Source organism: Nicotiana tabacum, chromosome 1 (genome assembly GCF_000715075.1).
Source record: "Nicotiana tabacum cultivar K326 chromosome 1, ASM71507v2, whole genome shotgun sequence".
NCBI lineage: Eukaryota > Viridiplantae > Streptophyta > Magnoliopsida > Solanales > Solanaceae > Nicotiana > Nicotiana tabacum.
The window spans coordinates 37,651,578-37,666,404 of record NC_134080.1 but is presented as its reverse complement, the minus strand read 5'-3'; the positions used below and the strand labels follow the sequence as shown (position 1 = coordinate 37,666,404).

Sequence of the window (14,827 nt, the reverse complement as noted above, 5' to 3'; positions counted from 1 at the left end):
TGCTATTCATTATAGTAATCATGACAGTAATTATTGTTCCGCTATTCATAGTAGGAAATAAATCGCCTCAAACTTACCACATTCATTTGAGGAGCCCAAGTGGCAAACTCACGCTCCCAATTTCTCAATGTGGAAAGAGGCGCTACTACTAAATGCGGAGAAACATTCTCTTTGAAAAGGGAGGCTAAAAATGCAATACTCTGTATTGTTTTGCCTGCAAGCTTGGAAATGTATCAGCAAAAATAACCTAATAATATTCAAGAAGAAACTATAGGCAATAAGGACAATAAAAAACAATTTTAGAAAAGGACCATGCAGCAGCAGTATTACGGAAATAAGAAAAAGACGAGGAGAAAGAAGAACAAAATATATCTTACCTAACCCCATTTCATCAGCCAGTATGACATGTGTCTGTTTGGACCAAGCAAAACGCAAGAAATTCAGCCCTTCAAGCTGATACGGATGCAGTGAACCTGTATTTCAACCATAGATGACGATTAAGGAACTTCACTAGATAATAGATATATACAATAACATAGTGTAGACTAATTAAAACCGATATCAGATATACCTCCAGAAAGAAATTCAGGACTGCTTTCATACTGTTGAAATTCTTTGGCTTTCTTGTTAGATTCTGTTGTCTCTTTAAGCTCACCCTTTTGTTTTGAAGATTTTTTATATCTAGACTGAACTCTATGAAATCTTTCAATTTCGTGCTGAAAAGAGGAAATGTCTGATTCAAATTCCCAGTAGCACTCATCATATGGAAGCTCCTTCCACTTTACAAGATACTCTTTTTCTTCACCATCTCCCCTAAGAACAACAGCATATTATTCAATGCAACTTAACCCAAAACTAGCATTTCATGAATCATGCATAGGCCGAAAAAACTATATTAAACAACTAAGCCGCAGTCCCAGACAAGTTGAGGTCGGCTATATGAATCCAATCTGACCATGCCCACTCCATATAAACTTATCTCAGGCTAATATTATTTAATAAAAATAATTAATAAGAAATAATTAAAAAAAAAATAAAACAAAAAGTATTAGAAGTTCATTTTATTTTCTACTAGCATATAAATCTCTCAAAGGCAAAACAACTCCTAGAAATGAACAATTTAGGAAAAGAATACAATTAGTAGGTACTTTCACAATCTATTACTATATTTCCCATGCCATAGTCGTGGCCCCCATGTGGGCACTAACATGTCTGTTCTTCATCAACACAATCAAATTTATTTCTTAATAGAGGTCCTTTAGTTTTAATCATTAAGAATCCGGAAACTGACAATATGGCAAGAGCCTAATTCTTGCAAACATGGGAAATAGCAAACTTTAAGAATTGAAACTTTTCAGAAGCAAAAGAAAAGCATTGAACAGAAAATTTTGAGGATTAGTTAACAGCTCAACTTTTTTTTTGGGGATAAAGCAGCTCAATTGAATATCTACTAGTCAATTCTTTCAAAGAACCTGCGAGCGAGAATTCGATCAACTGTAGTCCACTCAGGACGGATTGCGACGTATTCCTCTTCAGAGTTAGTCATTGATGACATTTGGCGATGGAAGTTATTCACTTTAGTCTTCAAACGGGGATGCGCTTTGTAAGCTTTTAAAAAATCTTTCTCTGGCACCCTGCATGTAAAGCACAATATGACTTCAAATACATAAAAATGAAGCTGTAAAAAGGTCTAAAGGAGATAACGTAACATATTAAATTGATCATTTGCACAAACAAGTGTTATGGTGAAGCATAGAACACAGCTATAAGCACTACAAGATGGCCTTAGTTGCTGTACAACTGTCATAGATATAAAGAGAATCTAGAGCAAATAAAGTAGCAGTTTGGAAATAAAAATACCACGTGCAGTGAAGATAAGACAATCCTTTCCACTTAACAAGGTACTGTTTAACAAATGCTTGCTTCGACCCAAGCTTGGAAGCATCATTATCATCAGCAACAGTAGGGCGCGTTTCACAATCCAATATCTTGTCAATATCATTCAGGGGACTCACCTGCAGAAATGGCAACATCGAGAGTAAATTTAGGGGGGAGGGGAAGAGAACTAACAAGAGTATTAGAATTCCATGTGAAATATATAAATTTGATAGAATGGGTACATACACATACAGGGCACCACCAGCTGCTTGGCAGAGGAGCCTTTAGTGGTGGAACTAAACACTTGGGATGGTAAGCGTAGTTACATGTTTCGCAGTACAAAAGGTTACTATCTCCTCCACAAGCTTGACAAGACTCGTCTTTCTATCAAAAGAGTAAATTTGCATCGTTATTTCTGGTGTAAGTAAAACGAATGAAGATAATTACCATGAAATACTACAAAAGAGAGCATGTTTCCAGAAGCTGTTGATGCGACCATATTAGAACTGTATTACTATGTACTGGCACGTGTTTATGATTTATGGAGCTATTGTGTCATTTATTCTCTAAATATGAGCAAACTCCATAAAGCAACCTAGATATGCTGTAATCGATCCAAGGACAAAAGAAAATGCACATGATTCAACAGGAGGCGGCCAGTAGTCAGTAGTACTCCTCTTCATCAGCCTATTTGGGAACACTACCACACCACGAGAAACGAAAAACTTTCCTCTTTCTTTTTTAACTTATTGTTAGTAGCCATATCAAAAAAACAACAATAGAAGACATGGCTAAGAGAACTCCAATCGTGAAGGGAGGGGATCCAATCCATTACTGGGGTCAAATAAAGACAAAAAAGGATATGTCAATTACCTCGCATGAAAAAGCATTATCCGAGGGCATGTCTAATATTTCCACAAAAAAAAATTTAATTAAAAGGACCTTTCACTAATCCACTCTAAGAGGAAAAAGTGAATTAAGCATTTACCATTTATCATTTTACAGACTCCCGTGGAGAAGTTGTCCAGACTCAAAAGAACCCAATCCAATCGACCAATCCAATCGTTAATTAAGTCAGTTCAGTCGTATAATACATTGGTTAAGGCAAGTAAACATTTCATTATTTCTGATTATATTTGTTTCCTATGAAAGAATTATTTTGTAAACGCCACATAAATCTTTAAATGCAAAGTCAATGAGCTAGAGTAGAAAGGTGTCATCTCAAAGAGGAAAGAAAGTAAATTTTCAACTTAATCCAAGAGTTAAAAGCATATGAAGCAGGCAACACTCCTTAATTTAAGGCAGCAACTCATTTTGAATTAACTGTAATGCAGGAGAAAGTACAGAATTGAAAAGGAAAAAGACTATCAAATCTTTGAGCAAAATTAAAATTAAAATTGAAAATCAAAGTAAGGTACCTACTTGTTCAATATTTGGATAGGATATTTACGACTCAACTATTTTAGCCTATCAATGTTTTCTAGAACTGAAGAAACTAACATTCAAATCTGAGCAGTGCACCTACAGTAGTGGTAGGCGATAGCATCTTAACTAATCTAGCAGCTTTCAAATTGAATGTCCAGTACTTCCCATATACCTTTTATCATGCTTTTCACATATCTCAACCGTAGACCTTTTACATGATACTTTTAATAAAATAATTAAAGGTGCACAATCCAAAGTGAGGGTAAATTAAGGGTTAAACTGCCAGCATTCTCTTTTTCCTTTTTCCTAAAGTTTTGGGAATTGTCGCTCAATTTTTAACTAAGAGTACATATACTGGACAACAGAAGGCAAAACTTTCAACTTTAGGAAGGTTTCTTAAATTTCTTTTAACAAAAAATTAAAATTAAGATGTTCAAGTCGTAACTTGAAATAATTATTTAAAATCCCCACTAAGCACAGCAAGTGATTACCCGAATCTATAGAAGGAAACACAGTAAAAAGGATCTTTGAATTAATTGCTTTCACTGTTTACATTGAATTAAGAGCTACCAGCGACACAAACAAATAAATGAAACAACTGTCGTAAAGCTCATTGATATGTCACCCAGTCTGATAGTTTCAGAATCTGACTATAGATTTTATAGGACAGACACATCATATAAGCTACAAATATATAAGTAGGACATTTGACATAAGGAGTAGAACCAATTCTGGCTGCAGCACAGGAGCTCAGGAACTTGCAAGAGGACAACATGTGACCACTAACAACCTCTACACATACTTAAAGTACATGTTAAGACACTTCATTTGACCTTGTAAAGAAATCTATAATAATTCAACCTACAGTCTTAACTATGTTGGCCACGCAACATGTCACACCATGGTCAGGCTCGAAAATTCATATAATAATAAGTATCATCAATCATCTTTGTGAAGAAACGTTTCCACCATCGGACATAATGGACCGGTGCTCCACTAGCACTCATGTGGCTTATTTGGAGAGAGAAACAAAAGAGCCTTTAAGGGGTAGAGATGAATTTTTTTCCATTGAGGAGCAGCCTCCTATCCATTATTTTCTTTTGGTGCGCCCACGAAGTTCCTTGTTGTATAGAAGATTGGGTATCTCGTAGAAAACCATATTTCGTAGGTTCGTCGAAAACCATATTTTGTAGGTTCCCTACTTTTTTGGTATACTTCTTGTATACGGGTGCTTTTGTTTTGGCCCTGATTTTAATGAAAACTTCTTTGCTTGATCAAAAAAATTGGTATAGAAAGAAATTTAACCAAAAGTGAAGATAGGCTAGGAGATGAAACTTTGAAAGATAAACTAACAGTATCCAAAATAAATTCCTACATCCGTTATCATTTCTCAGTATCTTGAAATGCAAAAGTGATGTTTTTAACAATCTGATTCTTTATCTATACAACAACAACACACTCCCACAGTGTGGGGTCTGGAAGGATAATGTGTACGCAGACCTTACCTCGCAGAGGTAGAAAAAAATTTTGTCTATAGTATATCCTAAATAGTGGTGTTATTCAGTTAACGAAACTTGTTACGTTTATCTTCAAACTTATAACACCGACCATAAAGAATAAATTGGAGGTTAAAACAGACACTATATTAAGTTGCTGGTTATCTCCTTTACTTCCATGTTACTTTCTTTCTCCAGCACCATCCAGTTTGTTATTTTTCCCGACTTATGTTTATGTTTCATTAGAGTTTATCCAAATCTAACTTACAGCAGAGTGTGCCCTGGTATCTAGCTATTTCTTATAAATCAGATATAGCTTTGATTAAGCAAAAAAAATTATTGATAAATCAAATACATGCATTTAAGTACACTAAGCTGGTGTTATCTTTACAAAACTGACATGGTACAAGTGTGCATTAAGCCTCCCAGAAACTAGCCAACTATCTGTGTGCCCTGGTATCTAGTTTTCAGAAATTCATTTAATTTATGACTGCTTTTTTTAAATCAAGATGGCTGTTTTTACTACAGAAATTAATGCTTGCAAATTAAATAGGATCAAAATAATACAGTGAATTGCTATATGCGATTAAAACTGTATCTAAGAATTGCCAAGTACAGAGATTAAATGAACCTGTAATAGCTGCATGTTCTGTACCCAATCATTCTCTAAGCTTCTTTGCTATTATAATTTACTTTCTAAAAAACAAAACATTTGAGTACAGGTTGCACGTAGCGTGAGTCACATGTAGAAATTTGTACATCTTACGCTTCCATTAGCACTAAACAAGAAGCCCATTTGCTTTTTGATTGTGTCTGGATCTAATCAAAACAGCTACCTTTAGTCTTATCGTGCAAGGCAGATATGTCTTTGACTAAATACTAACAAATTCTGTTGTTGCCTTTATTTACAGCTCTAAAGTATAGAATCTATGACCCAAAGTTTCTTTAGAAGACATTTCATGGTTCACAACAAAGAGCCAAGAGAAAAGCAATTTTATATAATTCAGAAGAGAAATAGTATAAACCAAAAACTTTTGAAGCGATAGTTTTGGACTGTGAGTTTTTTTAATAAGAAAGCTTTAGACTATGAGGTCAAACAAACTTTTCTTGAAGGCAGTAACAATAAACAGTTTAATCACATTCCGAAATGATCATCCTAAGTTTGTGAAACCCCTTAATTGTTTTTTATAAGGATTGTAAACACACAGCTTTTTAGTTTCACATTCCTCAAGTTTTTTTTTTGATGAAGTAATTGATTTCATTGCTGGCATCAAGAAGACGCATAATAGTTACAAAAGAGTTATAGCAAAAAGGAATAATGCCAGCTCCAATACAGATGTTCAGGCCAATACTAAGGAGCTAACAAAATTTCACATTCCTCAAGTTTTCTACAACAGAACTGCTAAGAACACTTTCAATTTTACTATCTGGCCTATAAAGCTGGGTTCGGCAGAAATTACAAATAAATGAGAACATTATGTTACTATTATTCATTTGTGAAAGACATACTATCAGTATGATTATGCAATAGCACATATGAAGACAAGATGCTCAATCTAAATGAATTCATCGGAAACAGCCTCTCTACCTTCACAAGGTAGGGCAAGGTCTGCATACACATTACCCTCCCCAAACCCCACTTGTGGGATTACACTAGGTTTGTTTTTTTGTTGTTGACAACCCAACAAAGGATTGATTTATCCTAAAAACCACTACATGTGATTGAATTAAGTAACAAACTGAATGGCCAACAAATAGAGGGCTTCAGAGCTGATAATCAAACTATTGCAAATAACATATCATGATTTGGCTTGACACAATGTTAAACTGAAAGCTCCCATATGAATTATATGAAATATTGATGTAGTTGTTGTAAAAACTTTAATTTGATTGATAGAACAAAATCAATGTTCAATCATGATTAGTTACATAAATATACAAATTCATGAATACATAAATTCAAGGAATTAGTGAAAGAAAATTTCATTTAGGCTCCATTTGCTTGCACATAATGGATGCTGAATTTAACTTGTTCGTACCTCAGATGATTAAGTGCATTTGTTTGTTTAAGATTTAACAACTAAATTGGTTTGAATTGACCTGAATCATTCCAACCTTACAAAATCTTAATTTATTAAGAAGCTATTCAAAGATTTTTAAAAATGATTTTTCACCACCACTCTGTTCACAAACACCAACCCGCCACCACTAACCACCACTGTCAGCCACCAGTCAGTAACCACCACAATCAAACAGCCACCACCACCATCACAACAACCATCGCCGCCACAACCAACCACCATCATTGCCATTCACTACCATACCAACCACGTCCACCATCACCAGCCACTACCACCAACCACCAGCACCAACATCACCACTGCTAACCATCAATGTCACCACCCTTTCCACACAACAACCACCACCATCAGCGCCCTCCACCAAATACCACCAATCACCACCTTACAACCTAATAATTAGTGGATATGATGTTTAAATTATTTTATTTGATTTTATATTTATTAATTTTATAAGAAAGATAACTTATAAACATTCTCGAAATTGAGAAAACAAATAAACTTAATCACTCAGTATTCATATCTAAATGCAACATCTTAATATTTACATTCAGACAGTTTAATCATTAAAAAGCGGCCCCTTAGAATAGAGTTTTGAGGCAATCTAACAAAGGATGAGAGTTATACAAAATTAGTACAGACAAAATAACATTTAAAATATACTCCATGTGACACGCTTTTTTTATTAGTCCGTTTCAAAAAAATGACACATTTATATACTTGGAAATAATTTAACTTTAAACTTTCCATTTACCCTTAATGAGAAGCTTTTATACCATAAAAATTGAAAGCCCCACAAAAGCTTTTACCTTTTAAGCTTTTAAGACCACAAATTTTAAAAAATCTTCCTCTTTTTCTTAAACTACGTACCAAGTCCAACAGCATTGAAACTGAGGGAGTAATAAATTTCCTTTCATGGCCACACACTTAAATCGCGCTGTCACAGAAAGAAAAACATTAACTGTAGGTTTCGTTCTTCTAAAGTATGTTAGATATCATTTCTTGTATTCTTGTGACATTTCACAAGTTAGTTTTGCACTTTATAGTTGCACGATACAAGATATCTCCGTTGAAACAAAATTAAACATGAATCCATCACCAGATACAATCTTCCAAATTAGCAGACAGAGTAGAGACGAACCATTGACCTTGAAAGAATGCATGTTCTTTCATTTTTTACTATTATATTCAAATGGTCCAAATTTTTACTAGCTTGACCGACCGTGATAGTCCTCAAAATCAGTTCCTCTTCATGAAAGTCATCGGGTATATAATAAGAGACAGTGATCCTAACTCTTCATCTTGGAGAATGCTATGATGCTAGATAGGATGATTGGTTATTCCTACTGCAAGCATGTGATGCATTCTCCTCTACTGCATATCCTTCTACAAAAAATTAGAAGGCACCAGCAAAGACACGTACCTAATAGAAGATCAAGGTGCAACAGTTACACTTAGAAGGAATTCAGCAAATCTGAAAGGAACCAACCAGGCCCCTTTGGGGACATCCGATTAAAAAAAGGATGCAACCACAGTCCATAATCACAAGTCTTTTACAGAAACCATGAAACAGAGGAACAAGCATATCAATTACTAAAGTTTGTAACTGATCTTGACTCCGGTGTTGCCATTCTAACAATTTCAAGAAAACAGTATAAACATGTATTTATCTTCCGACTAGCACACACACCAAGTTGGATTAAGTTAGCTATGATTAAGTCAGCAGACATAGCAAAAGGTACAACTTTCCCCATGATGAACAAGCTAAAGCCCAAGTTGTGTCTAGTCTCTAAGTCATATCTTAAAGCTGAAAATAGATTTCTGAACATGATTCCCACACGTAGATGCACAAAAAATTAATAGTAATGTTAGCTGGAAGAGCTCTATGGGGAAAAAAAGTAAAGGAAAGAGATGGTAAAAGAATTAGCAATAACGATCCAATATACAACAGAAACTTCTAAATGAAATTCACAGTTGTAGTCTTGTAGATGCAATGAAATTACTTGTACCGTCCAAAGAAAGAACCCTGCTTCGGAAAATGCCAAGTAAAGAAATGGTAAAAGCATTAAACAATCCCCAATCTACAAGCAATTTACCGCATCAGATCGAACAATTTTCTCATATTCCTGCTTCTTAGTCCCAGACTTTCCAGGCTTCTGATCAGCTTCTTCATCAGACTCATCTAAATTGTAAACAGGTCTGCGATCCGATCGCACACGAAGCCTCTCCACCAAGCTAGCCATTTTCTGCATTCACGCAGAGGATGAGGAGGCCGCCCAAAAAAATCTATACATTCAAACTTCTACCAATAAAAATAATAACAACAGCAACAAACGACAACAAAAGAATGAAAAAAGTTTCTATCATTAACAATAAAGTTTCTATCACACCCAAAAACAAACCAAATGGCATGAAAATCAGTTGAATTAAGCAAAACATAGAAATGTTTACTTCTCTTCTAAAACTCGGGCTATATGAATCTCAGTTTTTGCTGAATCAAACAAAGGAGTGAGGAGGGAAAACAAATACACAAAGATCAAACCTTAGACAGCATCCAATCAAAAGTCCTAAACTTAAAAAGAGGAGGAATGAACTGAGTTGAATTAAATTAAACACAAACACGTTTGGTCCTCCACAAGATTCAGGCGAACGGGAATCTTCGTTATTTCCAGTCCAAACAGGATATAAAAAGAGAGTAGTGGAAAGCACCAAAAAAACCTTTAAACGTTAACGCCGTGAAATCAAACACAAACTAAAATGTGAGTTAGAATTCTAAGGAAAAACGGATGAAATGGACTAGGGCTTGTAGTTTATACAGAACTCCTTTAGATTACAACAAAGAGGGAATGAAGTACCTGGTATCTGTTTGTATATATGCCAGAAAGAGAAAAGGACACGCCAGAGGAAAGCGACAAATGCCGTTGGGAGCACTGATTTGCTGAATTGAACGTAAGGAAGAAGAGGGAAGAACTGATGAATGCTAATTTCCACTTTCCCACCACAACAAGAGTGAGAGAAATTCAGTTCCTCTATTTTGGTACTTGGTTAATTTTGTATTATAATTCTCCTCCCTCTTTAGTTCTTAAAAATCTCGACCAACCCCTCTTCTTTGGGAAAATTATTTAAGGAGATTGGATATTTCTTTTCCTTTCCTAATTTGAGTTTGAGGTACTCTAAAAACTTTGTTTACCCTTTTGGCTTTTTGGGGTTTGTCAAAAAAAAATCATTACCAATGACGTTTTGCTCAAGACGAAAAAGTAAATTTCACAAAACGGTACTCTTATTTTGAAAGCATTTCTTTCTTTTTTTTTAAGTATGATATTGTGAAAGCTTAGATCATATTATTATAAATGTGAAATTTATTAGAAATTTAAACATGGCCAAGCTATATATGACAAGATAAAATCATATTAATATTGTTTAATAAGTTTACCCGATATACTATAATCTTAAAATAATTTAAAGTGATTTTCTTTGTATGATGGAGTCTCGCAACTATAATTATAAGATCATTATACATTACTTTTTATTAATTTATTCCTTGTCTATTGCTTAATGCATGACTAATTATTAGTAAAAGCATGAGATCCAAATAGGATAACTAAAAGAATTAGATTAATTTAGAGCTTATACTTATTGTGTAACTGAACTGGTACTAACTAATATGTCTCATTTCTAGATATTTGAGCTTTGAAATACGACATTTCATATATGCATGGTGGTTTGAGTTTTACCGTCTTTTGAAAGATATACTCGCATATTCAACTAAATAAAACGAGCTAAGCCTGGGACGCATTTCAAAACTATAAAATAAAAAGTTAAAAACACAAATTAGTAACTCTCTAAAATGTTAACATTTCAAAATGAGGCAGTTTCCACAACGTAAGTCATTATGAGATTTCTAAAAATGAAAATTCAATTCTTGTATTTAATTTTAAAGTCCTCCGATTGTAAGATTACTCTAGCAAGTAGTCACTAGAGTAGTTGGTATTGTTAATGTTTGCATAAGGCATTACGGACTTTTTTATTTATATAATCTAATACCATACTAATATTCGTTTTATTTTAATTTTACTATTTGATTTTATGCGAAATCTTAAGAATTATTGATTGAAAGTTGAATTTAAGATAATAGTTTGATTTGTCTAATATTGGTAAATATGAGAAGAAATTTTTTTATATATATAACACACCAAAGTAAATCGTTGAAAAGTATGAGAGCTAAAGTTTACTTTCATTGAAAGTTCGTCCTAAAAGAAAAAATAATAAACTTATCGTGATAATCCAGGGCATTAGTGATAATTACATGAGTTAGATATATTGATGGCGAAAGAAATAAATTTGAAATTAAAAGGGAAATAAAAACATGATCACGTGTTACACATCGTGAGCGTTTGGACATAAGAATTGTGAAATTCCGAAAGGGGATGAAAAAAAAATTAAGTGAAAATGGTTTTTGAAAATTAAAGTTGTGATTGACATGAATACAATTTGAAGCTTTTTTTGAATTTTGTGAGTGATTTGAAGTGAAAATTTTGAGAAACAAATTTTTGGAGTTTTTCAAATTTTCGAAAAATTCCGAAATCCATCTTCAAGTGAAATTTAAAATTTGTATTGCCAGATTCCGAAAAAAAGTGAAATTTTTGGAAAAAAGGTTTAAAAAATATATATATATGACCAAATGGGCTCATCATTTAACGAGCAGATTAGTATCTATAGTACTAATCGCATGACTGTTATCTGAAAGTAAATTTGATTAATATGCAACAGCTTTGAAATAACTACTACGTGATTCTTTGCCTCAAATGCTTGAGATCTAGTATTTATTGTTTGGTTGACCTGGGGACCTTGGTTCATTTCTTTGTTAAATCTAGCATGGTACTGTTATTTCTATTTTTCAATGGCCTAGAATACGGTATAAAATATAAAAAGAGGAGGATTAGAAGTAGCATTACGATTAGAAAATTAGCTTATTTTGGGACAAGTAACATTAGGGGCCGTTGGCTTGTCCATGAAAATTTCAAATTTCATTTGAAGTTGAATTTTAAAAAAAAATCGGAAATTTAAAAACTTCAAAAAGCTGTTTTTCAAAAAATTACTTCAAATCACTCACAAAAATTTAAAAATAGCTCCAAATTGTATTCACGTCCAAACATAACTTTAATTTTCAAATATTATTTTCACTTTCAAAAAAATCACTTTTTCCGATATTTTACAATTCTTATGTCCAAACGCCCACTAAAAATCTTTTGTAAAATTTTAATAAATGGAACATCGTCGACTAGTTACGTCTTTTACTTTCTTTCTTTTTCCTTTTTTTTTTGTTCTTCAATATTTTAATTATTTCTTGAAGTAGTCTTGTGGTCAATTCCCAATCAAACCAGTCCCTTAACAGCTTGTTTTATGGTTGTTACCTGTTGTATCGTATTGTTACTTTAAATACAATGTTTGTTTTGATTGTTACTTAAATTTTATTGTATCGTATAGTTAAATTCATCGTTACGTAACGATGAAAAGTACCATTTTATGAAAACTTAGTATGGTAGCATTGTTTCTTTGCTTTTTTCTCTCATCTTGCCCATCTTTATTATTAAATAACCATATTTTATCATTTATCCTTCTTTTTTATATAATAATTCTACCCTGCATCTTATTTTTTCTTTGTAATGTTGCAAGTTTATTCTTCATATTGTTGGTGTATGACATTAATGAAACGACGACAAACGATATAATCTATCCAAATATTGTATTCATCAAACAATATAATACAATATGATAACAATCCAAACAAGCTGTAACGATCAATTTGAAATGTTGGAACAGGTTGTTTGGATGGTTTGTTACCTATTTGCATTGTATTGTGTTAATTATTCCAAATATAAGTTTGATTTAGTTGTTATTTAAATTTAACTTTATCTTGTACATATAATTGTTGTCAGATTTCTCCTTCAGTTTGTTGTTATCCTTTTTTTTTTTTTTTTTTTTGTTAACTGGGTGTGTGTGTGTCTATATATATATATACTCACAAAATTACATCATTATAGGGGAGGGATGGGCTCCCTTGGGATTGTCATCAATGTCTATCATTGTGTTAATATTACAAACATTAGTTTTCCTTTCAAATACAGTTCCCAAGATGTTTGTTCACACTGGATCATTTGCAAACATCGGAGAAACTGCAAAAAATTGGGTCCTATCAAAAACTTCCTTCCTAGCTCCTTCCTTTGCGAGGTGGTCCGCCACTTTGTTCTGCTCCCCATATCTATGGCCTATTACTGGGTTCCCCAACTACTCCATCAGATACCTGCATTCAAAGATTATGAGATTATGAGTCAAATTACCATGTCTCAATATTTTCAGCACCATTTCAGAGTCAGTGTCTATCACAAGGGGTGATAAGCCTTGTTCGAGTGCTACTTTAAGGCCTATCCATAGGGCTTGAAATTATGCCCTTGGACTATCAGTGTTTGGGAGGTCCTTCATGAAGCCTAAAACCCAGTCAACACTGCTTTGAGGCCAACCCTCGAGGCATCATAATTGTTACAACCCATATCCACATGTGTTAGTTCATGCCATATATTAGTTAACATAAATCCAAGAAGGAATTATCTTTGAGATGATAAGAAGTCAATCCTATTGGTCTTAAGTGATACAAGAGTGTATAAGGGTGATTAACCAGTATTAGAAGTTAAACGAATCAAGGATGTTGTAACTCGTATTTTCAGGTAATCTAGCGGTGCTTAATACACTCAAGAGATCATTTATTAAGGTATTTTAATCATATAATATCCGTATCATAAGTCTTGAAGTCAAACGAGTTATGAAACAAAAGTCGACAAAAGTTGTCGCAACTTAGGTTCATAATTTTATTTAAACATTAGGTCAAATGTTTCTAATATTTTCTCATAATTTACAAGGAATTACGGGGTGATATACCAACAAAATTAAAGATCTATGAGTCTAGTTTCCAACGCATTAAACCGTTCATTGATACGATCTCGGAGCAGAGAGATATTCACGTTTTCGCGAGACTGCGCCAAGCACCTCTCTATGGGGCCCACTAAGGTGGTTTAAGATATTTGGACCTATATAGGATGCCTCCAACCCGTTTTAAGTCATTTCTTCTCACTATTTTCAGACCTTAGAACCCTAGGAACATCCTCTCAAGGTTCTCTCAAGATTCAAGACCCAAAAAAGGGGCAAACAACACAAATCAAGTGTCGGGAATTCCGTGGCGCTAGTAAGTCTCTTGTTCTTCTTGTTGTTGCTCATTTTTGTGTCATTCCAGCTCGTGTGGGAGGTTGTTTTAAAGGGTTTATGTTCTGTAAATACTCCCTCATGTTCTTAATATCAATCCTAGGTGATTTCAAGCCTTCTAAAGTGATTCTAGTGCCGAAAAATACTAATTGATCGCTAGTTTCGCTTTTTTGTTGTTGTGGCAGCATTGGAGGGATATTTCATGGAAATTTAAGGTCAAATTGGAGTTGTTCTTTCTGTATAAAGGTAAGGAACCTCTTACTCTATATGTATTTAAGATTATCCAAGTTGCGGCTAAGCCATTGAAGCTAGAACTTCTGAGATATATATCGAAAGGCTTGGTAGTAATGTTATTGTTTTGTGGACTGTTTTGCGTTGTTGTTTGGCTGCGTATTTTACTACTATCTTGTGGAGTTTTTGAGGAGGAAGGGTGTGGACAAACACCATATATATGTAGGGTTATGGGCTGATAGTTATTCGTAACATTTCCAGGTTGTTTAACATGACTACGGTGGTCGTCGTATGTATGGAGTGATTAGGCTGTGTGTGGACTATTTTGGGAGGCTCAATATGTTTATTATTGGTGTTGTTTGGGCTATTTGGTGACTGTTTTTAATGGTGTGAGGTCATATATATAGGGTAGGTGTTGTCCATTTCATCGTAAAATAGGTTGTGATCGATACATAATAGTTA

At 33.9% G+C, this 14,827-nt stretch overlaps 1 protein-coding gene across 3 annotated transcripts in view; it reads right to left on the bottom strand.

Moving 5' to 3' along the window:
- The window catches only part of LOC107798074 (CHD3-type chromatin-remodeling factor PICKLE), a 62,457-nt gene extending 52,522 nt beyond the window's left edge, over window positions 1-9,935 (bottom strand). Inside the window, exons 1-8 of one of the 3 annotated variants that reach the window (XM_075249971.1) lie at window positions 9,733-9,935; window positions 8,974-9,123; window positions 2,125-2,262; window positions 1,861-2,015; window positions 1,473-1,634; window positions 572-813; window positions 378-473; window positions 78-214 (exon numbers count right to left, since the gene is read on the bottom strand). In XM_075249971.1, the coding sequence (XP_075106072.1) occupies window positions 78-214; window positions 378-473; window positions 572-813; window positions 1,473-1,634; window positions 1,861-2,015; window positions 2,125-2,262; window positions 8,974-9,120 (1,077 nt within the window). In that variant the 5' untranslated portion in view covers window positions 9,121-9,123; window positions 9,733-9,935. The other 2 variants (XM_075249970.1, XM_075249976.1) reach the window with 2 other exon arrangements.
- Between the last annotated feature and the right edge of the window lie 4,892 nt (window positions 9,936-14,827).